This window comes from Prionailurus bengalensis, chromosome A2, assembly GCF_016509475.1.
Source record: "Prionailurus bengalensis isolate Pbe53 chromosome A2, Fcat_Pben_1.1_paternal_pri, whole genome shotgun sequence".
In the NCBI taxonomy this organism is placed as follows: domain Eukaryota; kingdom Metazoa; phylum Chordata; class Mammalia; order Carnivora; family Felidae; genus Prionailurus; species Prionailurus bengalensis.
The window spans coordinates 14,727,687-14,753,842 of record NC_057348.1 but is presented as its reverse complement, the minus strand read 5'-3'; the positions used below and the strand labels follow the sequence as shown (position 1 = coordinate 14,753,842).

At 60.8% G+C, this 26,156-nt stretch overlaps 2 protein-coding genes across 2 annotated transcripts; both read right to left on the bottom strand.

Moving 5' to 3' along the window:
- Positions 1-8,931: 8,931 nt before the first annotated feature.
- Positions 8,932-17,872, bottom strand: CILP2 (cartilage intermediate layer protein 2). The gene is made up of 8 exons (XM_043587182.1): positions 17,560-17,872; positions 16,433-16,531; positions 15,155-15,427; positions 14,340-14,495; positions 12,997-13,275; positions 12,482-12,590; positions 12,130-12,287; positions 8,932-11,903 (listed from the first exon to the last, which is right to left on the bottom strand). The coding sequence occupies exons 1-8, from the start codon at positions 17,621-17,623 to the stop codon at positions 9,568-9,570; spliced, it is 3,474 nt and encodes a 1,157-aa protein (XP_043443117.1). The 5' UTR covers positions 17,624-17,872; the 3' UTR covers positions 8,932-9,567.
- Positions 17,873-18,278: 406 nt separating this feature from the next.
- On the bottom strand, positions 18,279-26,132 carry YJEFN3 (YjeF N-terminal domain containing 3). The gene is made up of 6 exons (XM_043587179.1): positions 25,984-26,132; positions 22,408-22,516; positions 20,464-20,574; positions 20,129-20,242; positions 19,898-20,048; positions 18,279-18,545 (listed from the first exon to the last, which is right to left on the bottom strand). The coding sequence occupies exons 1-6, from the start codon at positions 26,040-26,042 to the stop codon at positions 18,337-18,339; spliced, it is 753 nt and encodes a 250-aa protein (XP_043443114.1). The 5' UTR covers positions 26,043-26,132; the 3' UTR covers positions 18,279-18,336.
- Between the last annotated feature and the right edge of the window lie 24 nt (positions 26,133-26,156).

Below are 26,156 nucleotides of genomic sequence, written 5' to 3'. Positions count from 1 at the left end.
CAGTAGGAATCGTGTGAGACAGCACTGAGACGATGTGCAGGTAGGGGGCGCTCTCAGAAGGTGTGGGCTATCCTGTACCCCTTCTGCCGAAGGGAACACTGAGACAGGAAGACAGGAGGCCGGTCGTCTGAGCAAGATCGGCCTGGCTGTGACTGCCAGAATAAACTGACAGACTCCCCCGTCTCTCTGCCCGTTCTCCACGGGGACGCCAGAGGGCGATCTTACAACGTAAATCAGATCCAGGCCTATTTACTTAGCTAACCTGGTTTCCCTTCTCTTCCCTCTCGGAATCCACTTCCCCCTCCTGTGTCTTCTCCAAGCCCAACAAAGTCGATCTCGTCTCCCTCCTCGCCAACCTCATTACCCGTCCTATAAAGCATTCCCACCCCAGGGCCTTTGCACTGAGTGCCTGCCTGACTGCCCTCTCTTCCCGTCTTTGCCTAGAGCTAACTGCTCTACCGCTCCTTCTGCTCCCATCCCACTCCCTCCCAAACCCCTCTTCCCAGGCCCTGACCTCTCAGAGTCCCTGACACCAGCATCCTGGGACTTCAGTCTAGCGAGGGGTGGCTAAGATGCTGGGGGCGTTGTCATGTCTCTTGCCTTGCACCTCATTCTCTTCTGGGGTAGAGATAGGGCTATTCCCGCAGTTGCGGGGGCGGGGGCAACTGCCCTGAAATCCTGGGGAGGGGAGTGGACTGTGTGTTCCTAGAGACAAGGCTGCCCCTCTCTGTCCTCAACCTCACGACTGCCTGGTTGATGGGGAAGTCCTGGGGAGGGCTGAGGGGTGAGGAGAGCTGGGGTCTGTGTGTGGGGAAGGTCTCCGACTTCAATCACCCCACGTTGGTCGTGGGTCGAAGTTTCCCGCAGCTTCTGGTTTAATTTCATGATCTCTCCTGGGGCGGGGTAGGGTTAGGGAATCTGGCAGGCAACTGGTCTCTGTCCAACTAGACCCCGCCCCTCACCGACCCACCTCCTCTCAGGGACCTCGGCTCGGCTCGAGTATGTATTCAAGACCCCTAGTCTGGTCCCTCCCCTCGTCTGGCCCCTCTCCTTGTGCGGTCCCGCCCCAGCCCTGGGTTCATCTTCTATTGGGGGTGTTGGGCCCGCCCCCGGATCCTGGCCCCGCCTCTTATCGCCCTGAAGCTTTTCCCCTCGCGAGAGCTGCTCCGGCCTCGGGCCTTCTCCACCTCCCGGGAAGCCGTCAGGGTCGTCTGGGACAGAGGGGAGGATCAGAGGGGAGGGTCAGAGACTGGGGTTCTGGTGGCTGCTGCCCTGGGTCCCGGACGCCGCCCCCTCCCCCAGGCCCTGGGCTCAGAGGGGCCCAGGTCCAAACCCCTTTCAGGTTTCCCTCCCACCTCACCCGCACCCCAGTCTCCTGCCTCCAAGAATGGCCGCAGCCTCCCACCCTTCGCAAAAGATGTGATCCTTGAAATAGGGGGTTTGAGACCCCCCCCGCGGGAGTTTGGAGGCTCCCCATGACCAAGCCCTAGTTGAAATTTCCAGATCCCCTGGACCAGTCCACGGGAAGACTTAGAGGGCTCCTAGAGTCCAGGCTGCAGAGGTATATCCAGGCGCAAGTTAAGTGCACTGTGGCAGTTTCAAGGTCCCCGCGTGCAGTTTCAAGATAGGAAGTCCAGTGCCTGATGAGGGCCCATATCCAATCGTTAGTAAAGATTTCTGTTCCCCTAAGACTCCAGGAGGTGTTTCAAGACCCTCCACACCAGAACCCTGGAGGAGGGGTCGGGAGGCCCTCAGACACTGGTGGGGAAATTGAGGCCCTGATTTAGGTGCTTTGGGGAGTTTTAATATCCCCCACTCAATATCACTGCAAAGCTCAGGGGTGGGGGGGTGGCAGTAGCCTAGGGAGGGGAGCCCAGAACACCTCAACTCAAACCCTGCCCCCTCCTGCATGTTACTGAGGGTGAGAATGCAGTTAGTGAGCACCTACTGCATGCCAGCTTGTGTTCACTAAGACCCGAAGAAGCAGAGGCGATTGTTGGGCCTATTGTTCTTCAGCTGAGAGAAACTGAGGCTGTGAAGTTGACAGGGGCCGGGGCCTAGGTTTGACCCAAGAAGCCAGGCTTTGTGTTCAGGGGTCTCTGTGGTGACCCCGCAAGGGTTCACCCAGAGCCCCCAGCCCCACTGAGAGGGACCATGGGAGTCATGGAGGGTGTGTGAGTAAGGGAGTGACTGGAGCTTCTGGAAAGCTGGAGACACTCAGGCCCACCTGCTCCCCCTATGGCCTCCAGGGGATGCCTCAGCCCAAAAGATGAGGTTGCCCAGGCTGCTCTCTTGGTTCCAGTAGGAAACAGGCTTCCACGTCCAGGATCTGCCCCTGTGACCCCAGGATACCAAGTTAACTGGCTGAGCCTCAGTTTCCCCATCTGTCAACTGAGGCAATAACAGAAACAGCCTCACTGGGAGGGATCAGAGAAGAGATGTAAGTAAAGTGCTTTAGCAGTAGGTGCCTAATGGATGTGTGGGCCACCTGCCCGGCCCGTGTGGCTCAGGACAGGTGGATGGGCAAATAGCACCGAAACATGGCCACAAGGTGAAGAACACATTTTGGGAAGAGACACTCAGGTCCCCTTGGGCCACACTGAACCCAAAGGGCCTGGGAGTCATCCAGAGGCCCAGGAGGGGTTGGACGCACAGAGGGGTGTAGGTGCGGGGTGCTCGGGCTGCCTGACCTCCCCTCTGTGTGGTCAAGGGAGCCAGAGCTTCCTGTGAGAAATCTGCCCAATTACAGGCTCTTGGCTGCAGGGAATAATAGCCATAAAGGGGTGAACTCCCCATCGTCAGGGTCATGCAAGCAGACAAGGGGTCTCCAATAGCAGCTGGACCAGGAGGCCAACCCAAGAGACCTGATTCTTCAAGGACACCCTAGGAGGCAGGTCACAGCCTGACGACACGAGACAGAAGGTAGCACCACCCAGCAGCTAGATTGCTCAGATGACAGGTTCCAAAGAGCTCGAAAACGAGCATTCCTCGGCTCTGGGCACTGGGCAGGCCACTCCTGCTTGGTGAAACGTAAGCTGGGCCTGGCCCCGTGGACTGCGTGTTTTTCCAGTGGCTTCTTCAGCCACAGCCTGACCACAACCTAGATTCCGTTGGGTCGGCCATTTCCAAGTGTTTGTGTTCAGCCGGGCCAGACGGCAGACGGGGGCCAAGGCCAGGGGCCCAGGCCTCTCAAAAGGGAGGAGGAGCACCCTCGGGCCTCTGCCTGGACATCCCTCCGCCTAGAAGCCCCCCATTAAAGCCACTCAGCAGCCAAATGACAAGAAGCTTATGTGTAAAAGCTCCCTGGCCAGGTGCAAACACATGACCCTTGGCAAAGCTGACTTATTTGAGCCTCACTGTTCTGTCTTTCAGACTTTCGGGTTAGCTTGGGACCAGGTCAGCAGGCAGTTTCAAGTGGGAGGCCAGGGTAATGTACGTATGCCTTACCTCCCTACAGAACCCTGGGCAAAGTACTCACCCTTCTCAGCCTTGGTTTCCTGAGCTTTAAAATGGGGATAATAATGGAACCCTCGAAGGGTTATTAACAGGATGCAAACCAATGCAGAGCAGGTGCTTCACAAACCAGAGGTCTCGTCTGTTCCTCCTGGTTGGATCTGGCTCTCCTTCCCCCATCTGATTAAAGAGCTCCCTGAGGGCAAAGGCCGGGTCCTCAAGAAGTGGTCGTGAGTTGGGGTCTGTCCGACCGTGTCATTCCCCTGCTTAAAACCCTCATGGGCAGGGGCGCCTGGGTGGCGCAGTCGGTTAAGCGTCCGACTTCAGCCAGGTCACGATCTCACGGTCCGTGGGTTCGAGCCCCGCGTCGGGCTCTGGGCTGATGGCTCAGAGCCTGGAGCCTGTTTCCGATTCTGTGTCTGCCTCTCTCTCTGCCCCTCCCCCGTTCATGCTCTGTCTCTCTCTGTCCCAAAAATAAATAAACGTTGAAAAAAAAAATTAAAAAAAAAAAACCACCCTCACGGGCAAAAAAAAGTAAACTCTAAAACCAGTCTTCAAGACCTCTGGACATCTGATTTGGGTTTGGCAAACTCCTATTCACCCTTCAAAGCCCATATTAAATGCTCGTTTCCCCAGAAAACCTTCCCTGGGTGCCCCTCTCGGTTTTCCCAACCCCTGGCCCCAAAGGCTGGGATATCTGCACCTGTCTTAGTCTTGCTTTTTAGAATGGGGCTCTGTGAGGGCCAGTCCAGGGGCTGAGTCTATGAGATCAAGTGTATTTGTAGCCACAGGTCTGCATGTAGACATCACATGGGAACATATGAGCACATCTGTGTGTGTGTGTGTGTGTGTGTGTGTGTGTGTCTGTCCCTGCGCTGGGCCCCAGGATAAGCCGCCAGGCCAACTTCCCCCAGACCATCTGAGACATCCACGTCTTTACAAGGCTGGGAGAGTGGGCTGAGCAGGGCCCCTTTACGAGGGAGCCTCGCTCGGCTGGGAACTCATTGCTCCGCCAACGTTCAACCGGAAAAAACCGGAGGTATGAGCAGCCGGCCTCAGCTCCCACCACGCTGGCACCCGGTCTTGAGCTGCACCATTAACGCTCAAGCTCCATCTGGGGCAAAAGGGGAGGCTGGGATCCGGGGAAGGGCTGAGTGCTGAGTGGGAGCTCCCCTCCCACGCCTTGATGGAGGCCCCACCAGGCAGCCTTCGAGGACATACCTGAGGTTCGGCAGCACCCCGCCTGCCAGCCCCCAGGGCTGAGTCAGCAGGAAGGGATTCGGGACTTCCCAGGAAAGGCCGCTGGGACCTTGAGGCCCCCTCCCCAGCTTCCAGCCCCCCCGCCCACGCCCTCCCCAGGGCTCCAAAAGGGTAGGAGGTGCCACACGTGTCCGGCTGTGGCCCAGTGTGCTTGGAGGGACTGAATCGTGGGAGGTCGTGGGGGGGGGGCGGGTTACGATCAGTCCTGACTCGGGCAGTTCCAGCCATCTGGGGGTCAGAACATCCCCAAGTGCAGGGAGACTGTGGCTGTGTCCATGCTACATGACGCACAGGTGCGCTTGGCTGCACGCACACGGGCCTGCGTGTCAGGCGTGCGTCCCCCCCGGGGTGGCTGGTAAGGGTGCACGTCCAGCGTATTTCCCACATCCGGCAAGTCGGATGGGGGGTTGGTGACCGCATGTGGGGCTATAATGGAGAGTGACAGCATCACCCAAATGGGTGATGAAAAGGTGTCCCCAGTGGTGTGGGAGGGCATGTCTGGGGAGGACAGGGATGGGGTGTGACGAGCACAGTGTGACCTTGGGACGGATGATGAGGGAGACTGGCTCCACTGTGCGTGGCTCCATGTGGTAGTTGTGACCCTGGGTAGGACAGTGTGTGTGGTCCCGCATATACACCAACATGTCGGTGCCTGGTCCTTCCCTCATCTTTGGGGTCTCCTCCCTCCTGCCTGCTCAGACCCCCCCACCCCAGGCCCTGGGAGAGGGGTCAGGCAGCAGGACGTCAGCATTCACCTGGACTGCTCTCTCTCTGCTGGCACCCTGCCTCTGTTTCCACCACTCCCCCCAGCCGACGGAGGCCAGGTCTCCCCGCCAGGCTGGCTCCAGTCTTTGGGGTCTGAGACTGGGACGTACCCAACTCCGAGGGCTGATGAGAGAGACAGACGGGGCCGGGGAAGTGGTGGGTGGCCACGCCAGGTCCACGAGGCCCCGATGGAGGCGCCAGCAATGTTCAGCCAGGACAGGAGGCAGCCGAGGGGGAGGGGGCGCTGGACTGCAGGGTTTGGACCCCACAAGGGCTGCCACGTGGGAAGAAGCAGACCACAGTTCCATGAAAGAAACACTTTCCCACAAGCTGCATCCCGCACCAGTTCCAGAGGAGTCTTTGTCATGAGCAAGTGTGCACACTTCCACCGCTCCAGCACCTTCTTTGGCTCCCGATCACCTGCTAGAGATAGCTCAGGCTTCTGACTCGGCGTTCAAGGCTCCGTTCGTCTCCCCTGCGTGCTTCGCTTGTGCTCCCTTCTGCCCTCCGTGCCCGCCTGAGGTTTCCCTCCTCCAGCCTTCCCAGACACATTTCTAGCTGCCAGGAATGCCCTTCCTGCCTTGCCTGCTGGGCAAACTCCTACGCCATCCTTCAGGACCCAGCACCTATGTCCCCTTCTCTGGGAAACATTGCCCTTCCCCCACCCCCAGCCCACAGTGTCCCTGTTTGCTTTGTGACCCTGGGCCAATTTCAGCTGTGAAATGGGGGTTGTATGAAAATTACCCTCCCTACAAGTCGATTTTGACCTCCAAGACAATAAGTGTACATTAAAAGCCCTTAAAGTGAGGGGTGTCTGGGTGGCTCAGTTAAGCATCTGACTCTCGATTTCAGCTCAAATCATGCTCTCACGGTTCGTGGGACTGAGGGCTGACAGCATGGAGCCTGTTGGGATTGTCTCTCTCTCTCTCTCTCTCTCTCTCCCCCTCTCTCTGCCCCTCCTTGCTCATATTCTCTCTCTCTCTCTCAAAATAACTAAATAAACATTAAAAAGATAATAAATGCCCTTAAAGTGAGTTAGTTCTTGGGGGAGCAGGGAGGCCTTGCATCCAGTCAGTGCTTAATGTGTGTTCATGATCGTCTTCCTCCTCTTCGATTCTGCGGTTTTAAGCCTCTCTTGTTTTAAGCATTGTTCCAAGATTCTTCTCCCACTCACAGTGCTAGGAATTTTAAGAACCCCTGGTTCTAAAATTATAAGAGTCTGAAATGCCGTGGGCGGGACCAAGGGCCTCCTTGTGCCCTGAGCTGACCCCAGGGTGGCTGGAGCCAGGGTCTCTGGGTGGGGGTGGGGGGGCTCATGCCCCCCACTTACCCAGACTTGAGGGCGTGTGGTCTGGCAGCCCCAGTTTGGGGGGAGAGCAATGGATTTACCAGGAGGTGGATGGCCAAGGTTCCAGAACGGGGGCGGGGGGTTGGCGGGGGGTGAGGCTGAACTCCCCCTCTGCTCAAACAGGGTCACAAGGCAGCAGCAAGGGGCACGGGGCTGTCAGCTCAGGGCGATGGCTTCTTTGGGAGACTCAGTTTCCTCATCTGGAAACTGGAGTCAGGCGCTGTCCTCTTAAACAGTGTCGGCAGGGACGGACAGGAGCTGAGGCTACAGTCCCTGCCCGGTGCCAAGCACTCACTTCGGCGGTGCCCTCCACCTGGAACGTCCTCCCTGATCCGCTTCCCTCTGGGAGCCCCTCTCAGTCCTGGCCTGGCCCCGCATCTGGGGAGGGGCTTCAAGAGGACGCCCATCCACCCCTGCCCCACCCCAGGGAAGGGAGGCCAGCTGCCCGCCCCAAACCCAGCTGCCCCAGGCCTGGCAGCAGCCACAGCCCCGACACTTTCTCAATGAAAGGTATTTGGCCACGGAGACTGACACCTCATCACCCTCAGCCTGGAAGCCAGCTTTACCCGCTGGCCGTGGTGGGGGGGCCCCCCTGGCTCTTCCTGTTCCCCAGGACCCCACGGGGCAGCCCAGAGCCCAGGTTCCCTTGGGCGAGGAACTCCCCCTCCGAGCCTCCCTGTCAGCTAGGGGTGTAGACACAGTGTGTTGTGGATCAACGCACACGTTCCCTGGCTCCCAAGGCATCTCAAAGCATCTCTCCACTCCTGTGCATTTTGGCCTATCCAGGCAGAGGCTGGGGCGCCCCCCCGCCCCGGGGCTGCCCAAACCTGGACTCCAGCAGAGTTCTGAGGCCCACCCTCAGAGACTGGGGCTGAGGCCTCTGGGCTTGTCAGATTCTCCCTGACCCCCTAGGCCCCCTAGCCTACCCCTGGCCAAGGGAAGAGGTTCCCACGAAGGGAATGGCCTGAGCAAAGGCATGAGGGCTGGAGAGGTTGAGAGCTGTCAGACTGAGCTGGACGGGAGCCAGCGGACCATGTGGGCCCAGTGCTGACCCCACGGGTGTGCTGGGGTCCGTGTGTGAACCTACCTCCCTACCAAGGCCGGATCGGCTCCGCGTTGGCACAGAGCTGAAGCCTCCAAATGCTGCACAGGCACATGGTGGCGTGGACGGGAGGGGTGGAGGCAGCAGTGGGTGGGCGGACAGGCGGGTGGTAGAAAGGTAAGTGGGTGGGTGGGTGGGTGTGCAGAGGGCCCTGGGTTAAGGGAACACCCCGCACCCCCACTCCCCGCTGTCACCCCATCCCTGGGGTGAGGGACACAATGCCTCCCATCCCAGGTCCCCAGCAATGCCGCTTTGATGCCTTCCTGGGGCCAAGGGAGTCCCAAGCATGTGCCGGAGGGGGCTGTTGAGCCATCCAAGGAGCCCCTGCTCCTGCGGGGATTCACTCCAGGGCCCCGGGCAGCCCTTTGCCTCTCCCTGTGGGGGCCCAGTTTCCTCTGTCTGGAAAGCGGGGGCGTGGCCAGGAGGACTCGCGCACGCGAGCACACAGAGCCACGCACACAGAGCGCCAGCAAGCGATGTTCTGCCGCCTCCAGACTGAGTCCTGGTGAAGTAGAGGGCCCAGGGCCATGGCCTCGGGCAGCCCGGTCACCATGTGGCCAAGGTGTGGCCAGGCCTCAGCCGGGTGGGGCCTAAGGAGGGGCAGCGTGACCCTGGCTGAGGAAGTCCAGAGCAGGCTCGATTCCTGCCGCCTGGGGCATGGGCCCCTGCCAGGGCCCCTCCCTGCCCAGTGCGGCCCTCGGGCACACGGCCAGGCTCAGAGTTTTCAAGGCCGGGGCGGCAGCTGCTACCGTGTTCAGCGGTCAGGGCGGCACAGGCTCGGGCTGCCCACGAGTCAGGTCTGCACACACGTGTCACAGACACACTTCTGTGTGACTCTGCCAGGACCCACACACCAGCCCGAGGCACGCCCGGCACCTCGTGGAGGCCTCTGAGCTGCTCGCACACCCATGTCCGTGTCTGCTCCAGGCCTCTTTCCACCTGCCAAGGTCTGGGTCCAGCAGCCGCAGCCTCCATTTTCAGTCCCCAAGACCGACACCATGAGTGGGAAATGAAGCATCTTTAATTGGTTCCTTGCCCCAACCCCCCGCCCCGGGGGGGGGGGGGGTATCTCCAAGCACCAAACATGTGAGAACTGTGCCCTTCAGCCCCAGAATCAAGAAGCCCTTGCCTGACTTTCACTAGGCCTGGACCCCCACTCTTAACCCCTGCGACCAGCCCCGTAGGCTTTGTTTCAATAAATAACCCCTAGAACAAAGCTTGGGGCAGGGGATCCAATAAAGCACCCAGCTCGGCAACAGGCAGAGGGGGCTTCAGGCAGAAGGCGGGAAATCTCAAGGGGCAGAATATCTGAAATCAGGGTCAAAACACACATAAAATCAGAGCCAGCGCTCAAGCTGGGAATGACTCCTCCCAGGCCTCCGTCGGCTGCCCGATGGTCTCCCGGATGCTGGCTCCTGCTGTCAGGAAGAACTCCATTTTGCCTCACACAGCGACAGTCCCCTGCCTGGCAGTTCCACAACCCGACACTCCTAGTTCCTATCTTGACTCTGAACTCTGGGCAGGGGAGGGAGAGGGGGGCCCAGAAACCTAGGGAGGGAGCATCTGGGGAAGGGGGCTGAGACTTCCGAGGTACAGAGGAGTCCGGAGCAAGGCAGAGGAGTAAGGCCACGAGCCCAGGTCACTGGCGGGCCCTGCCCCGGCGGGTACGGAGGGGACCTGCGGCTTGAGCCTGTGCCCGGGTCACCTCACCCATCTCCCTGCGGATGTCACCAAGCGCTGTTGCCGGGGACTCCAGCAGCCTCTGGAAGAGGCTAGGCCGGCCGGCTGGTGGCTCCCGACACTGGAAGGTGACAGCTGTGCCAGCGTCGGCCTTCATTTCCCTAGAGAAGCCGTCAGAGGAGCCATCGAAGCAGCGGCCGATGGCGATCTCCTTGGCCAGCCTCGGGCTCTGGTCGGTGACCGTGTAGACACCGTAGTTGTGGCCCAGAGGGTCGAGCGGGGCCAGCATGGCGAAGGCAGCCGGGTCGTCAGCTGGGGCGGGTGGGGGGTGCCGGGCCAAGTAATCCCGCAGGAGTCCGTTGACCGCCACTCGGCGGCAGCTGCCCTGGGGCGTGATGGTCACCAGCGTCCGGTCCACCTGACGCTGATCAAATAGCATCCCGCTGCACTTGAACTCCACACAGGCCGCGGACGTGCCGGGGTGCTCGGGGTCTCGGACGCTCCGGGCGTCCCGAAGCCCGTAGAGCTGGCCCTGGGTGCGCGGGTGGCTGCCCCCAGCGTTGTGGGAGCGGACCATGTACTCCTGGGGCCCCTGGATCTTCACCTTGAGGAAGCAGGCCCGGAACTCCTGGGGGTTGGGCCACCAGGCCAGGAGGTCCCCAGTCCAGGAGGCCGGCACGCCCTCGCGGAACGGGACCACGTTGTACTCGTACTTGTCCGCCTCCACGCGCGCGAAGCGGAAGTGGCTGGCGGTCACCGGGGCCTCCTGGCATTCTCGCAGGCTGCGCCACGGGTACACCGGGCCGTTGGCCTCGGCGGGGTCGCCAGGCCTGGGTTTAGCGAGGTTGATGCGGAAGCCGTTGCGTTTGAGGGCTGGGTCGTCGTGGTCGGTGCGGCGGTAGCCCAGCTTGTCCAGGTAGGGCTGCGCCACGCCCACGGTGGCCGCGTGCGGGCGGGGCCGGGAGGGCGCGGGCTCCAGCTCCTCCCCGCCCAGGGTGGCCGTGACCAGGGCAGTGTAGGCGTCCGGCCGGTCCGTGTCGCAGAAGGCGGGGAGGCAGGCGCCGTTGGGGCCGGTGACCGCGCTGTCGAAGCGGCCCCAGGCACGGGGGTTGGCCGCGAAGCCGGGGGCAGGCTCCAGGTTGACCAGCGTGACCACCACACCCTCCACCTGCTCGTTGGGGGTGAACTTGTCGTTGGCATAGGCGCGCACCTTCACGAAGCAGCGGCGGCGCTCGGGCACGTCCAGGTTGAACAGTCGCCGCTCGCGGATCTCCACGTTGCCCACTAGGAAGACCCTCTCCTCCCTGCGGACCCGAGGGGCTGCTGACCCCTCTCGCTGGAAGCCGCTCTCCTCCTCCCACAAGCCTGTGTCAGGGTTCAGTGACCACAGCTTCAGGGCCTCCACGTGGCCCGCCATGTGGATCTGGCCGGCATTGACGCGCACGGCCACCGGCCCTGCCTGCAGCTGCTCCGCCGAGCCCGCGGCGCGGAGGTCCACCGCGAACATGCCATAGGTGCGCAGCGGGGCCAGCTCGCCGTCACTGTCCACAAAGCGCAGGTCGCTGGGGGCGGCCGCCGCCGAGGTGAGATCTCGGGGGTCCACGAAAGTCACCCGGGCCTCCACGGCCCCCGTGTAGGGTGCACCATCGGCTCTGCGGAAGGCTCCGGGCGGGAGGACCAGCTCGCCCAACGGGTCCTCCTCTTCCAGCTCCCCAAGAGGGATCGTGTTGCTCTGGCTGGCATCTAAGATGACAGGGGCTTTCTTCCGCATGGCTCTGACATCGTGGTATACGCCACCACCTCGAGGGGCAAAAGGCAGAACTCTGACAGTGTCCATGAACTCCCCACTGGGGTCCACGAAAGTTACCACCAGCCGCTGGGTGGAGGGCGGCACCTCGATGGTGAAGTCGCCCTGATAAGATGTGAATCCAATGGGCTCCCGGCCTAGCAGGATCTGGGCAAAACGCAGGGGTTCCCCTGAGTCGGTAGCCACCACGCGTCCCCGAACCAGCCCCCGAGGGGGCAGACATTTCTGACAGCCACACTCAGCCACCACTTTGACGGGGAGGACATAGTTGGAGCAGTGGATCTCCTTGCTCTCCAGGCGGCGAACGGAGCAGCAGCGGGACCCTGAGTCTCCACACCGGGAGCTGGAGCCTGCAGGGCTGGGGCAGAGGGTGTCAGAGCAGAGACCCACGTCCAAGTAGGCGGGGCCACTGCCAGGCTGGCCACAATCATCTGGGAGCTTGATCAGGTGCTCTTGGGGCTGGGGATTGCAGGCTGGCTGGCCCGGGGCTGCAGAGCAAGAAATCAGAGCAGATCAGAGTAAGGGGGAGGGCTCCATTGAAGCCAAGGTTGGGGCCTGGATTGGGATCAGGGGCTCAGTGGGGGCCCGGGATCAGACTCAGCGGGGTCAGAGAGCAGTCTGCAGCTGGGGCGCCATTTGGGGTTGCTTTCACTGGTGATGGGCCTCGGCTAAGTTTCAGGGCATGCTCAGGGTTGGGGGGCTGAGGGTGCTCACCCAGCACGGTGAGCCGGGCGCTGCCCGAGCGCACGGTGCCCGCATCGTTCCACGCTTTGCAGTGATAGGTGCCTGCCTGGTCTGGGCGCAGCCCCCGCAGCTCCAGATGGGCCCCGTACCTGTGTTCTCGCCGGTCCAGCAGGGTCCCGTTGTGGAACCTGGGTGGCAGGTGGGCAACACCAGGGGGCCCTCAGCACAGGGAAGGGGCTGCGTCCGTCCCCCATCCCCCATGCAGCCCAGCAAGGTTGTAGAGCATCTTTCTCCCAGTCTCTGAGGCACCACATGTCATGGAAAATCCAATCAAACCGCAAAGCTGGGTGCAAGGCCCTTGGGCATGGAGCAGGGCACTCACCAGGAGTATTTCTTGGGCATGGGGGTGCCTGAGGCTTTGCAGCAGAAGGTTACGTTCTGGCCAGCCTCTCGCACTCGGGACTCGGGGTGCTTCACCAGGTAGGGTTTCTCTGGGGGCAAAGGTGGCAAAGGTCCTGCCCCATCCCAGCTTCTCCCAACAAACCTTCCCAAGGGCAGGGCCCCATCCTTGCCCTTCCAGGGATGCCCTGTTTCACCTGTGGCTCTTCTGATGACCTCTCCATTCAAGTTCACCCCATGGCTGCTCAAGATGGTGCCGCCCCATCTTCATGCTGCCCCCCCGCAAGTCCCTGTCTCATCTCGCGCCTTCTCCAACTTCTCACAGTGTATTTGTTCCTCCCATGGCACCATATTTAGTGTTATGCTCTCTCCAGTGGCTGTGTCACATCTTATTTCTTCCCCAGTGACCTCATTCTGCACCACATCCTCCCAAGTGTCACCCAGAATTTCCTTCTTAGCTTCTCAGCCTCCTCACCCTCCTTGCCCTGGGGCACTTACCCAACTTATTAAGGACAACAGTGACCACAGCAGAGATAGAGCCATTGGCCTGGGCCTGGCCCAGGCCTGCAGAGAAGCCATCCATTTGGGCACTGATGTTGGCCCGGCTGCTGGCACACACTCCAGGAATCCAGAAGGTCCCGTGGGCATCGGTGATGGCCACAGTGCCAGGCCAGTCTCTCAAGGAGACCCTGGCTCCTGGCAGTGGACGCCCAGATGGGGTGACCACCGAGCCCAGGAGGATGTGGTCAGGACACTTGCAGGTCTTGGAGCTGCAACCTGGGGGACAAAGGCAGGCAGAGGAACAGAGGAGCCTCTTCACTCCCTCCTTCCACTCAATCACTCAGCAAAGATGCCTAGACACCCCCCCCCCCCACCTTGTGCCCCTCAGAGGCCTCAGCATGGCCCTGCTTGGAACAGCCTCTTGTGTGAGTGGGGACATGGGGTTGAGCAGTCAGAACTGGGGCAGACCTGTGGTCCAGAGGGGTGAGGAAAATGCCCTGGTGGAGGGGACAGGAGAGGTGACTCTCACAGGACAGAGAGGCTCCTTTTAGCATGAGAGAAAATGTCCAGCAGGGGCTGGGGGCCCAGCTAGGGGTTGGGTCTTGGGCTCAGAACATCTCCCTCCCCTCCCAATCCCGCGGTTTCTCCATAAGATGGAAAATTCCACTGAAAACGTCAGGGCAGAGGCGTCAGGAGGGCAGAGCCAGGCGGGGTAGGGTGGGGACCCCACTACCCCATTGGCCACCGTGCTCCCCCACCCTGCCATGGGCTCTGCGGGCGCAGTCTCCAGACCATGTTTGTGGAGCCCAGGCGGGTCGGAATTTCCAGTCGCCTCCTGGCTGGCCTGGTGTCTGGCCCTGGGAGGGCTTGGGCATGGTGTCTGCCAGGGTGTGAGCGCGTGTCCGCGTGGGCGTGGGGTACGGGAGAGGGGGGCTGTGAATGCCACGCGTGTGTGCCCCAAGCACATGAGCTGGCTTCAGTGCGTCCGTGTCCACCAGGACATCCACACGCTTGGTGGCGCGCCCAAAGCAATGCCCACCCGGATCTGCCCGTGCCTGGACATGACCTTCTTGGCGTTCACCCATCCAGATACACGCATTCACCAATGCTCCTCCGCGTGGGGCGGAGGGACGGGGGCGCAGAAGGGAAGGAAGGGCCAGTCTCCATGTGTTCCAAGTTCTGGCCCCCGAGGACCCGCCTCTTCCATTCCAGCCCCATCCCATCAGGCTCATTCCCAACCCGCCTCTCCCCACTAGGTACCCTCCTCAGCAGGCCGCCTCCCTCCAAGTCCAGGCCCCGCCTCTAACTCAACACTCTCCTCCAGGCCCCATCCCTCCTACCTGGACAAGGAGGGCGTACACACTTCTGCGCCTCCAGGGGGCGCCCCGGACACGCATCCCCAGCCGGGCTTGGGCAGCGGCGGCGACGCAGGCGACGGCCTGGCCCGCAGCTCCCTGAACAGGGACCCCACGGGCCCCACGCGCCCCACGTGGCCTCTGCGGTAAGGGCGGAGAGGAGGGAAGGTGAGACGGTGGCCCACGCCAGGGACTGCGCCTCCTGGAAATCTAGTAACAATGTAGGACTGGAGGACGCCCCCCGCTAAGTGCGTCCGAGGATGGGTACCCCAAGAAAGAGGTTCTGCCCATTGCTCTCATCAGTTGTCCCCCAGGCGCACCTGTCGAACGTGCAGTTGAGGTAACACCCCATTTGCCCCAACCCCAGATAAGCTCCCCGAGGTTAGCCGTGCTGTTCTCCCTGCGTCCCTCATACATTTGGGGTCAAACCACGCCCCCAAAGAACGGAGCTGTTACAGATGAGCAACTGAGGGCAGCAGGAGGGAGATGAGCTCCTGAGGGGTCTTTCTTGTTCCCTACCTGGGCCCCTATTCTCAGGCCCTCCTTTCCAAAGCCCCGCCCCTATATGATCCAGCCCACTCCTTGGGCCCTGCTAAAGGACCCCAGCTCTTTCTAACCACGCCTACATCCACACGGCCCTGCCCCCTTCCCCCAGTACCACCCATTCAAGCTCCACCCACCTATGACCCACGTCTGCCAATCCCCACTCTCTTCTCTGCATGACTAATATAGATCCCGCCCTCTCCCCAGCCCCGCCCATCCCCACACAGTCCCCGCCCCTCCCGGGGCCCCGCCCTCACCAAGCGGGCAGCGGAAGCGCACGTGGTAGTTGGAGCAGCGGCGGCCGCGGGGCTGCTCGCGGTTGAGGCACCAAAAACCTCGCGTGGGGTTCAAGTGCACACGCTCGCCTACAGTGGACGGCAGGGCCCAGTCCGTGGTGCGCGCCTCCAGCGCCAGCGGCCGCGGGCACACGCGCGCTGGCCCGTAATAGAAGCGGATGGCAGCCAGGCTCTCGAAATCTCCGTCGCCGCCGGGGTGGTCCACGTTGAACCAGGACGTCCACTGGCTGGCCTCTGTGGGCACCGCACGCTCTGGGACCCGGGCCACAGCCTGTCGGGCCTCATCAGTGCATGCAGGGGCCCAGGAAGCGGCCTGCCCACCCCCATCTCCGAGGTAACTGTTTACCTGCTAAGACGGTCACCCCACCCCAATGAGCACGGGCTAACCCAGCCCGCCCTTGACCCGCCCAGATCCAGGGTCCTCTAGGGCACAAGGAGCTATAAAGGGATTACGGGAGGTTGGCCTCCCCTAGCACCAGCCCCCGTTCTGCTGCCCAATACTTGAGCTGGCCCATTAGTTCAGGTTGACATTTTGCCACGCTGACATCTTGACACTGTCTCAGCAGCCCCCAACCTTAAAATTAAGCCTGTCCCCCACCTCAGAATTCAGAACCCCTGAGGTGTGAGGAGACACAAAGGTAGCAGGAGGAGACCCGATGGAGAACAGCCCTAGCTGTGGCTTTCCATTGCCTGGCTGCTCCTGGTTAGAGCCAGCTGGGCCCTTGCTCACTGCCTGGATGAACCCACCAGGCAACCTGTTTCACAGAAGCCACAGGTGGGGACGGTCTGGCCTCCCAGAAGTCAGCTTCTGCTTCCATCAACTCCTGCCCCCACCGCCCCCCACCCCACCTGCGCAGGGGCCGGGGGGGGGGGGGGTGGGGGGTGGTGTGCTCACTCCTTTCCTGACTTTCCCAGCTAGGACACCAGAGACCCAGGTTCCAGAACTACAGGTCTGGAATCTACTAGAAGCACCCTGCACAAGGCTTCCAGTAGCAGGGAGGAAGCACCCACTCCCACCCTACATTGGTTTCCTCCTTGACAAAACAGGCCCTGGACTCTCACCCCTCTGCTCCTAAAACTTAGACTTCTTGGGGCACCTGTGCCAAGGGCTGCCATGTCCAGGGACCAGGAAGTTACTGGCCTTTCACCCCTTGTGTCCCCTCCTTACATGACCACACCAACCAGAGCTCACATAGTGAGTCCACAGCAGAGCCAGGACTTGGACCCAGGATGACTCACCTTCCCAATCCTCCAGGGCTGGTGAGGGCTGTCCAGGGCGCAGAGATGGGCCTTCAAAGCCCCAGGCAGTTGCTGTGGGCTCCTCAGGGGGGGTAGTGACTGTGGAAGGGATGAGGAATGGAGGGAAGGAAACATGCTGATGGGGACCTCTGTGGGCTGCTTGTATATAAGGTGCTGTCATGATCATCCCCATTTCACGGGGCGGGGTTGGGGGGTAGTGAGTGAGGGTCTCAGAAGCCAGAACCATCTCTCTGGCTGACCCCAAGGAATGCAGGAACCCCCCCCCCCCGCCGCCTCCAGGAAACCTCCCTATGGCCCCTACCCCCAATCTCCTGCAGCCCCATCCCTCCCTCTGCCCTGGCCAGGATGCCATTGTCTGGGGAAGTCTGTGTGTCTGGTCTGACCCAGTTCTCCCCCTCAGTGTGCTCAGCGACCATGAGTTTAGTTGGCTCTGCCTCTGCCCTCAGGTGGAGCTGCGTTCTTCATCCATTTGCGGGGTTGGAGGTCTCTCCCTCAGTGTACCTTCCATCCCTTCACTTGGGGCCCAAGCTGCCATTGGGAGGTCTTTGGAATCTAGCCTGGCTCCTCTGACCTTGAGTTATCTAAGATAGCCAGGCTGAGCGGTGACCTCAGACAAGTCCCTTCCCTGTCTGTGTCTCAGTCTCCTCATCCGAGAAATGGATCCAGTGCCCTGTTCCACTGAGTGCTCCCGAGACGGGGAAGTTTTCTGAATGGTGTGTTTGTGGAAGAGGAGGAGTTGTGTGAGAGGGGACCGCTCTGACCCCTGAATCCTGGGCCAAGACACAGTGCTTCAGAGTCCAAATGCTGGGGGTGAGACCGGCTCCCCGCTGTCCCCAGGAACCTAAAGGAGCCTAAAGTTCATATGGATACTCCGAGTTCCCCTACCTCTCTTGAGGAGGCAAGAGAACAGAGAAGTTTCCTCCCTTCCCTCCCCCGGGCCCGTTGTTGGTCCCAAGAATCCATACCCCCGACGCCCCTTCACTCCACTCCCGGGCTGACGAAGGGGGACCCAGGTCTGAGGAAGCCAGAGGGTCCCTTGGTTCCCTCTCCCGGAGCGGCTGCGTGCCAGGCCTAGGGGTCTGCGCTGGGGTCATGGGGCGCCTCACCTCGAGCCCCCGCCAGGTGCGCGGCGGCGACAAAGAGGCAGAGTAGTGGCGGCAATGACGCCATGGCCGGGTCCGAGAGTCCGAGGGAGGGTCCGGGCTCCGCGGCGCGCTCGGATCCGACTCCCGCGGGTCTGGCGGCCGCTGGGGCTGAGGGTGGGGGCGGGAGGTGACCGCAGGCCACGCCCCGTGCAGGCCACGCCCCGTGCAAGCATCGCTCCCCTGGCCCTGGGTGACTTCGGTGAGCTAGCAACCTCTCCGGTCGCCCCCTTCGGTGCGTCCGGCTGTGCCTCCGCCCTCAGGCTGGCCTGCGTCCTCCCCACCCCCCCCCCCACCCCCCGTCGCCAGCTGGAAGTCCCTCCCTCAACCCACTCTCCATTCTCCACCTTGGGTCCCAAGCTGCCTGCGGGACGTGCCTCTTGGAATGGAGCCCGAGGCTGCCCAAACACTCACGCTTCAGGCAGCCGTTTAGGCGGCGAGGAATCCTCCATCGAGTCTAACTTCAATCCTGTTGGCGTTAGGCCACCCCAAGCAGGCTGGAGGTCCCACCCCGAATCTACCTTCTTCTCTTCTGGCTCGAGTTTTCCCGGCCAGCGGGAAGTCCCGCTCTACGACTACCCTCCGTGCCTCCAGCCTTGGGCTCCGGGGGGCGGTGGGAAGTCCCTCCCCGAGTCTGCCCACCCCCGCAGCGGCGCCGGCGCACAGAGGAGGCGGAGGCGAGGTGGTGGGGGGACGTCTGTTTATTGGCGGGGGTCCAAGCCGCGGGGACGCGGGTGGCGGTCAGAGCGCCGCGACGCAGTCGGTGCCCGTGTATCCTGGCAGGCGTAGAGCGAACTTTCGGCGCACGTCGTCGGGCACGAATCTGCCGGCCACGAAGTGGTGGCGGCCGGAGAAGCGGCCGGCGCAGCGCTTGGGCGCAGCGAGCGATACCAGCACGTCCGGTCGGAGCCCGTCCTCGGCGTCGCCGCCGCCGGTCTCGGCGTCCCAGCCTGAGGGAGGGAGGGTGGGGGAATCGGGAGCTGGGAGGGGTGCTTGCCTTCAGGCGAGAGAGTCTTGCCTCCTCTCCACCCGTTTCCCCTTCCCCATCAGACTCAGCCTCTGCTCTCTGACGCGTGAGGCTTGGTCAGACCTGCCTCCCCATAGTACTGAGCCTCCGCCCTCAGACCAGTGTCTCCCCTTCCTTGGAGATGTTTCCCTCCTCCTATGACCAGGGCGTCGGCCCTCATCTTTTCTGCCCCTGCTGCCATCAGGCAACCAACCTTTCTTCTCCCTCTGACTCAGCCTCTGCCTTCAGACTACATCGTTTCCACCTGCTGCCCTTTCCCAAAAGTCAGACCCATGCCTCTGCCTTTGGACCCAGCATCTGTCCCAATTCCTTCCTCCCGATCGATCTTGACCTTCCCCACTTCCCCTAGAGCCTCTTTCCACCCAGGCTTCCTAGCCAGCCTTCCTCCTCTGACCAGATCCCCACTCTCCACTCAGGGCAGACTGGCCTTCATCCTCAGGCAAGCCTCCCCCCCCTCCCCCCCACCAAGACCTGTCTCCTTACTCCTGGTCCTTGCCTCTGACAGGATGTGGCCCCCTCCCCACCCAACCCCAACGTCCATCCTCCTCCCTCTGACCTGACATCTCTGTCTTCACCCTCACACTAGATCTTGCCTTTTGAATGGACAGGACCCCGCCCCCTCCCTCACTGTGCCCTAGCCTCTGCCAGCTCTCAAATGAGCCTCTACCTTCAGACTAGGGGCCTTGGCTTCTCCCCTGCTTCTGACCAGAGTCTGGAGCCACTAACTAAAAGCCTTCTCCGTCTGACTTTAATCCTTCCTTCTGTGACCCTAGTCTCTACCTTCAGACCAGACAGCTCCCCTCTTCATAGCTAACCCCTTGCTCTGTGGCACCCTGCTGGGGGTGGCCCTGAGGTCTTGAAAGCTGGGGGACATCCCCCTGAGTATGGCCACCCCTGTGGAGGGTCCGGCTGGCCAGCAGCTGTTTGTTCCGTCTGCCCGTCGCCTAATGGCTCCAACAGGCGTGGGGCGGCGGCCAGGACGGGCGAGGCCTTTGCCGAGTGAGCTCACGTCTGCCCAGGCAACTGGGCCAGGGTGGGCAGCGGGCATGCTGGGCCGGGTGTGGAGGGGTTGGGACAAGGGATCACCTGGGCGGCAGCCTCTGTCTTCCCCATCTTAGGGATGGACGTGACCCTCACCCAGAGTGCATGAGCCATCCACGCTGGGGAAACTGAGGCTCAGAGAAGGCAGACAGGCTGGGCCCATCAGAAACTGGGGTGCAGAGGGCCCCCCTCCCAAGGCCCCAACATGCCCCCCCCCCCGCCTGCCTGGCATGCCTGAAGGAATGTCCAGGCTCACAAGGGGGATGGACAGCAGCTTGAGTGTGGCCAGCGCACGAGTGCAGGGGCCTCCGATCTCTCCCGGCTCCACACCAGGGCCCAGCACGGCATCCACCACCAGCCCATAGGCATCGTTGATGAGCTGGACCTGAGAGGGCGGGCATGGTTAGAAGGTGGCCTTTGGGCACTGCCTCCCCCTTCCCCCCTCAGTTGCCACCAAGCGCTGACCTCTGTGGGCAAATAGGACAGGAAGGGGATGTCCATTTTCTCGCACTGGGTAGTCAGGTCCCGGTGCAGCAGGTCTAGTGAGCGCGTAGGGTAGAAGATGGTCGGTTCATACTCCTGGTGGGGAGGGGCAGAAAGGAGTCGGCCCTGAGGGCCCTTCCAGGCTTCCTCCTGGGCCTTAGCCCCCAGATCTGGATATGAGGCCAGAGGCCCTGCCTGGGGCAAGCACTGGCCATATTCTGTCCCTCCTGGGACACTATCAAGAGGAGGAAGCAATTTCTGCGGGGACAGGGTTGAGGGGGTGACCCTAGGAGGCCAAGGGGGTCCTTGCTACTCACAAACACCCGCAGGTGCCGGGCCCAGACCAGCCCCACCGCCCCGTTCTGCTCCGGGCCACACACGACCAGCACTGTCCTCTGCTTCCGGGAGAGAGTTGGCAAGGGGAACACCTGGCAGGGGGCACAGCAAAGGCAAAGGCATGATGCTTGGAATTCCTCCTTATTCGGGTGGGGAAACTGAGGCTCGGAGTAGCGAAGGAACGGGCATGGGCCTGGAGGCAATAGAACGGGAGGAAAGACATTCTGGGCAAGGGGCGTAGCCCCTTGGGGCCTCAGTTTCTTCCTTGGAGATGCAGAGTCCTTGCTTCAGGCTCTGCCAAGCTGGAGCAGGAAAACGTGCCTTCTGCCACCACCCGGCGCCCAGAGTGTGGTTTGTTTATTCTCGGCCCGAGTTGCAGACATTCTTCCACCTTTTTCCACCGCAGTGGCTGCCCCTCCCCCGCCCATGTTTCCAGGCCTCAGCCCTCCCAGAGGCCCCAAAGTTGGGGGGGGGTGGGGACAGAGGGAGGGTATTTTTTCCAACCTGAGATGCCCTGTCTCTCTCCATCTGCCTCTGTCTTCATCTATCTTTCTCTCTGTATCTCTCTGTGTCTGTCCCTATCTGTCTCTCTGTGCCTTCATCTCTGTCTCCTAGACTCTGTGTCTCTGTGGGCCTGTGCATCAGTCTCTTTAACACAGGAGTTAAGAGCACTGGTGTTCAAGTCACAGCCCTGCCCTGACTCTCTGCATGGCCTCTGCCCCCTCTCCTCTCCCAGCCTCACTTGGCCTCTATCGATTGGGAGTGACAGTGGCACTGACATGGGGCCTCTCGGGGACAGGGCACCCCAGGGGGCCTGGCTGTACCCTGACCTCCAACCACACAGAGAGCCAGGTATACCTTTTTTGTCTCCTCCCCAAGGTCTCGGTGAGGTCCTGAGCCACCTGCGACCACACTAAGCCAGGTGCGGAGCCCTGAGACCGGAGACTGAGGGAGGCAACAGTGACTCCAGCTTGACTGGGACCGAGGGCCCTCTGGACAGACTTGGGGCTTTCGGGGCAAAAACTGGACGGCGACTGGTCAGCAAGGGCCAGGCAGGAGTTTACTACACTGGGTTTACTTTTACTTTTCCGGTTTCACCATTTCCTTCTCTTTCGGGACCTTCACTCAGGATGTTTCATTTGAAATAGAAATGTTAAAAAAAACCCAACTGAGCCTACATGAAGAAAGCGATTGTGTTCAACAAAAGTCTGCAGTGGCGACAAGAGGAGGAAGACAGGGAGGCAGAGAAGGGTTACATGTGGGAGCCCTGACACCATCGGGCACTTCTCTAAGGCATTCGTGTTTATTCGCTGGTGTCAGTTTATTGCTCTTTCTTTGGAGGGGGAAACAGGCCCGCGGTTTGGCCACATGATCAAAAGCATTGGATAGCGGCATCTTCGTTGCTTATCACTCTCGCATCCCTTGCAGGCACCTCGAGGCTGGGACTCTGCTAACTCCTCCCTAGGACCTACACTATGCAGGCCACCCCTGCCTCTGGGCCCCAGTTTCCTCATCTGCAGCATGGGGGGGGGGGTTACTCAGCCTCCAGGGACCAATGTCTCCTTTACGGAGATCCAATTGATGGCAGAGGCAGGTGGTCACATCTGTACCTCAAGGACCTCAGGACCATCCTGCAGCTGCTTTAGTCTCTGCTCCCCGGCCTCCAAGTCTCTGGGGACTTCTCTATCTGCCCTGACCCTCACTGACACCTGGGGTCTTGGGTCCCTGCCTGGTCTAGACCAGTGATGATCCTCTCTGGGCCTCAGTTACCCCACCTGAGTGAAGGGCTGGAGCGGCTCCACACAAAAAGGGGTTTCTTGAGTCCTGGATCAGCCTGACCACAGGGCTCATGCAGCTAGGCCTCCTCTGCTCTGGTAGGCTGGCCATCTGGTTGGGGTCAAGGTCAAAGATCAGGGGTTAGATACCTTGGTCACAGCCACAGCACTAGCATGGCCACACAACTCCACCAGCTGCTGCCGCCCAAAGCGATAATCTTCCAGCAGCTCCCGCTCCAGGGCTGCCGCCTCTGCAGTGCTGGGGGACAGAGTGGGGAGAGACGCTCAAAGACACACAGAAAGACAGAGAGAGAGGCTCAGATGGAACCGGTAATGTTCCACTAATATCTCCAGCTAGGCCCTAAGGCCCCCCCCCCCCCCTCAGTTTCCCCACCAGACGTGCTGGCGGTTGACTGGCACAGCGGAAGGTTTAAGCTGAAGCCCAAGGCACGGGCGCCCTCTGGTGGTCGAGGGAGGCGTGGCGGCGCGTGTTGGTTCTATTGCCCCAAAGCGTGGGAGACTGGAGCCGGGCCCAGATGCGCCCGCCCCCACCGCGGAAAGAACCCAGAAGGAGGAATGGAGTGTGAGAGACTTTGATGGGGGCGAGGGGCCAGTTGCATGCAGTGGAAACCGCTGAGCAAGCTCCAGAACACTGGAGGGGGCAGACTGGCCTGGGGAGGGGGGTGGTGCCTGAGGGAGGCGGATTTTGAAGGCTGCAGAGGGGTTCACTTAGGGAGGTGGATGGGGAGCCCACGGCTATGGGGCCTTATTGGTGACCCTGCAATAATTGTGGCCAGAGAATTGGGGCTTACCCATCTGGGGTGAAGGTCTGCCATCAACTCACCGGGTGACTGGGCTCTGTCACATCTGAGTTTTGCTTCCTCTTTTGCAAAAGTAAAGGCAGGAAGGATAGACTAGATAATTTTCAAGGTCCATTCCAAAATGCAAACATGGGGCCCGCTATTTAAGATTTAAGAATTTTCAGATAATGACAACAGCATGAAGCTAAGCGTTGGGCCCTATTAAGAGCAGGGACCAAGCTGGCCCTGGCTTAGGGACCTTCCAAGGAGCACCTACCCCCACCTCAGCAGACCCTAGAGAGCATAGTAGTGGTAGTAGGACCAGGCCCAGAAGAATCAGAACATTCAAGCACTCTGAGAAGCCAAGTGACTTGCCCAGGGTCACCCAGGAAACAAGGGGGAAAAACCGAGACTTCTGCCCTTGGTGTCTGTCTCCAGAGCCATGGATAGGGTGTGAGCAAAGAGGCAGGGGCATGGGGCGCCTGGGTGGCACAGTCGGTTAAGCGTCCGACTTCAGCCAGGTCACGATCTCGCGGTCCGTGAGTTCGAGCCCCGCGTCAGGCTCTGGGCTGATGGCTCAGAGCCTGGAGCCTGTTTCCGATTCTGTGTCTCCCTCTCTCTCTCTGCCCCTCCCCCGTTCATGCTCTGTCTCTCTCTGTCCCAAAAATAAATAAACGTTGAAAAAAAAATTAAAAAAAAAAAAGAGGCAGGGGCAGACCTACAGACAGCAGAGGTTTCTTAGGATGAATCTTTAGGGTCCTTCCTTCAGTTCTGTGAGGAGACCACAATCTTTTGGCCAATTTTTGCAGTGTGATCAGGCTGGGCAGGAGGAGGGGCATAAGTAAGGACTGCAGTGGGATGGGGAATCAGGGAGGACTTCTGGAGGAGCTGGCCTGGAGCACTATGGGAGGTAATCCACGTGGTAAGAACAGCGAGAGTGGGAATGAGCTTGGCAGATTCTAGGGACGGAAGTGAGGCCAGTGTGGCTAGAGCGGAGCAAGCAAAACAGAAACTGGGTCAGAAAGGCACTTCGGGGGTCCACGTAGATGGGGGAGATGGATGGAGGCTTAGGGCAGGGGGTCTACATGCCCTGAATCATCCGAACAACCAGAGCCAGATTCAACCCCACCTGACTTCAAGTAAGGTTGAAAGACCAGTTGAAGAAAAGGAGCTCATGGTGGGACAAATGAGCACCCCTCTGGGCAGGCCACCTAGGTCCCAGGAAGGAACATGGGAGAAGGTGTTTGAGAATGTGGTTCATTCCTCCACCTTCAACTTGTGACGGCTCTGGCTGTTGCCCCCACAGGAGGGCAGAGAGGAGTGTGGGGAGGACCACCCATTCCTCCTTTTCTTCCTCTGCCCCAAAGTTTTGGCCTCAGGCCACCACTTGGAACATTATCTCCCTGCCTAACTGGTCATTAGAGTGATAATGGGGACTCCATGGGCAGAGGATGGTTCAGGCTAGGAGCCTGGGAGTGGCGACGGTGGCAGCTCTGGGTCGGGTATGAGTGGGAATTAGGGCTGGTGGGGGAGGGAAACAGGGCAGAGCCATGTGGGACTGGGCAGGGCGGGGGGCTCAGCTCTGAGGGTGCCTCTTGCTGCTCCCAACATCAGCTCCCAGATGAGAGGAGCTGTGAGGACCAGGATTCCCCCACAAGCAGGAAGGCTGAAGTGGCCTGCTTTCAAAGGAACTGGGCCTGACACTCCCAAAATACTTCCAGGAGCAGGCCCTTACGAAGGTGAAGCCAAGGCCAGGGCACCCGTGCCGGACCCTCCCTGCTCTCTTGGCTCCCTCTGCTTCTCCGCCTTCAGGTCTCTGCCCACCAGCCCACCATCTTTGCCCATCTGGCTGCCTACAGCAGTTTCATGGCCCCCAAACTCAACACAAGAGCCACGGGGCTCTGAAACTTGAATGCCAGATGACATCACCACTTGTCTCAAACCTACTTATGGCTCCCCAATATTCAGAGAATATTCAAATTCCTCACCACACCTACACGCCCATTATGTCTCTTACCTGTTTCCTCTCCACTTGCCGTGTTCCACTCCTACCCGCCCCACGGCGCCCCATCACCCCTCAACTGGCATCTGAGGCCCCACACAATTCCCCCCCCCCCCCATGCCAGATGAAATCACAGATCCAGCTTCCTTCTGCCTAGGATGTGCTGGGTCCACAGGCTCAATCTGGACATCAGTCACTGGACAGTATCTGCCCTGAGGGTCTGAATGGACAGTGGGCAGAGAAGGACAGATTTGTCAGCCAAATCTGGTTTCCATTGAGGTCCACAGCCCTGCTTGGAGTCCCAGGGCACAGGGACTTAAAGGAGGATGTAAGATGAGGACTCAGGACGAGGTGGGAGACACAGCCACAGCTGCCTATTTCAGACCCCAAATCCAATCAAACTACCGGCAAGTGGTCCATGTGTTCAAAAATCCCCCTAGCCCTGGCTCAGGCAGTGGCTTCCTTCCCCAGCCCTCAGTTTCCTTCTCTGGACAAGAAGGTAGTCGCAGGTGGACCACCAAGAGGGGTGTGAGTGAGGAGCTAACAGCTCAGCTCTTCCCAGGGAAGACGGGGAGATGAGGGTGGGAGCGCCAGGGTCCCTGGGTGAGATGGAAAGGGGAGGTGGGCCTTGATTGGGTTGAAGGGTGATGGGAGAGCTACTAGTGGTGTTCTGAATAATTCAGAAGGGCGGGCTGGGGAGGATGCAGTTTCCCTGGCAACTCGGCTAGGAGACGTTGGCAGCAGCAGGCTTCAGGCTTCGTCTTTCCAGCGAAATGCGGGGTGGGCCTTGGATCCCCCCCAGGCTCCATCCCGGCCATGCCCTTCCTCTGCTCTATCCTGCCCATGATGCCCCCCTCCCAGCTATGCCCTTGCCTCGGGGCCGCATCCTTGCCACGGTCTTTGACGTCCCCATCCCTGGCTGACCTGAGGAAACGCCGCTCCTCGGGCGCCTCCACTGGGTCCGGGCGGGCCGCGCTGCTCATGGCCAAGGTAAGCCGGGACGCGCAGCCTGGCTGCCACCGCCACAGCCTTTTAAGAGCATCCCAGGGCAGATGGGGGCGTCCTCGGTCCTCCTCCCTTCCCGCCCACCCTGTGTA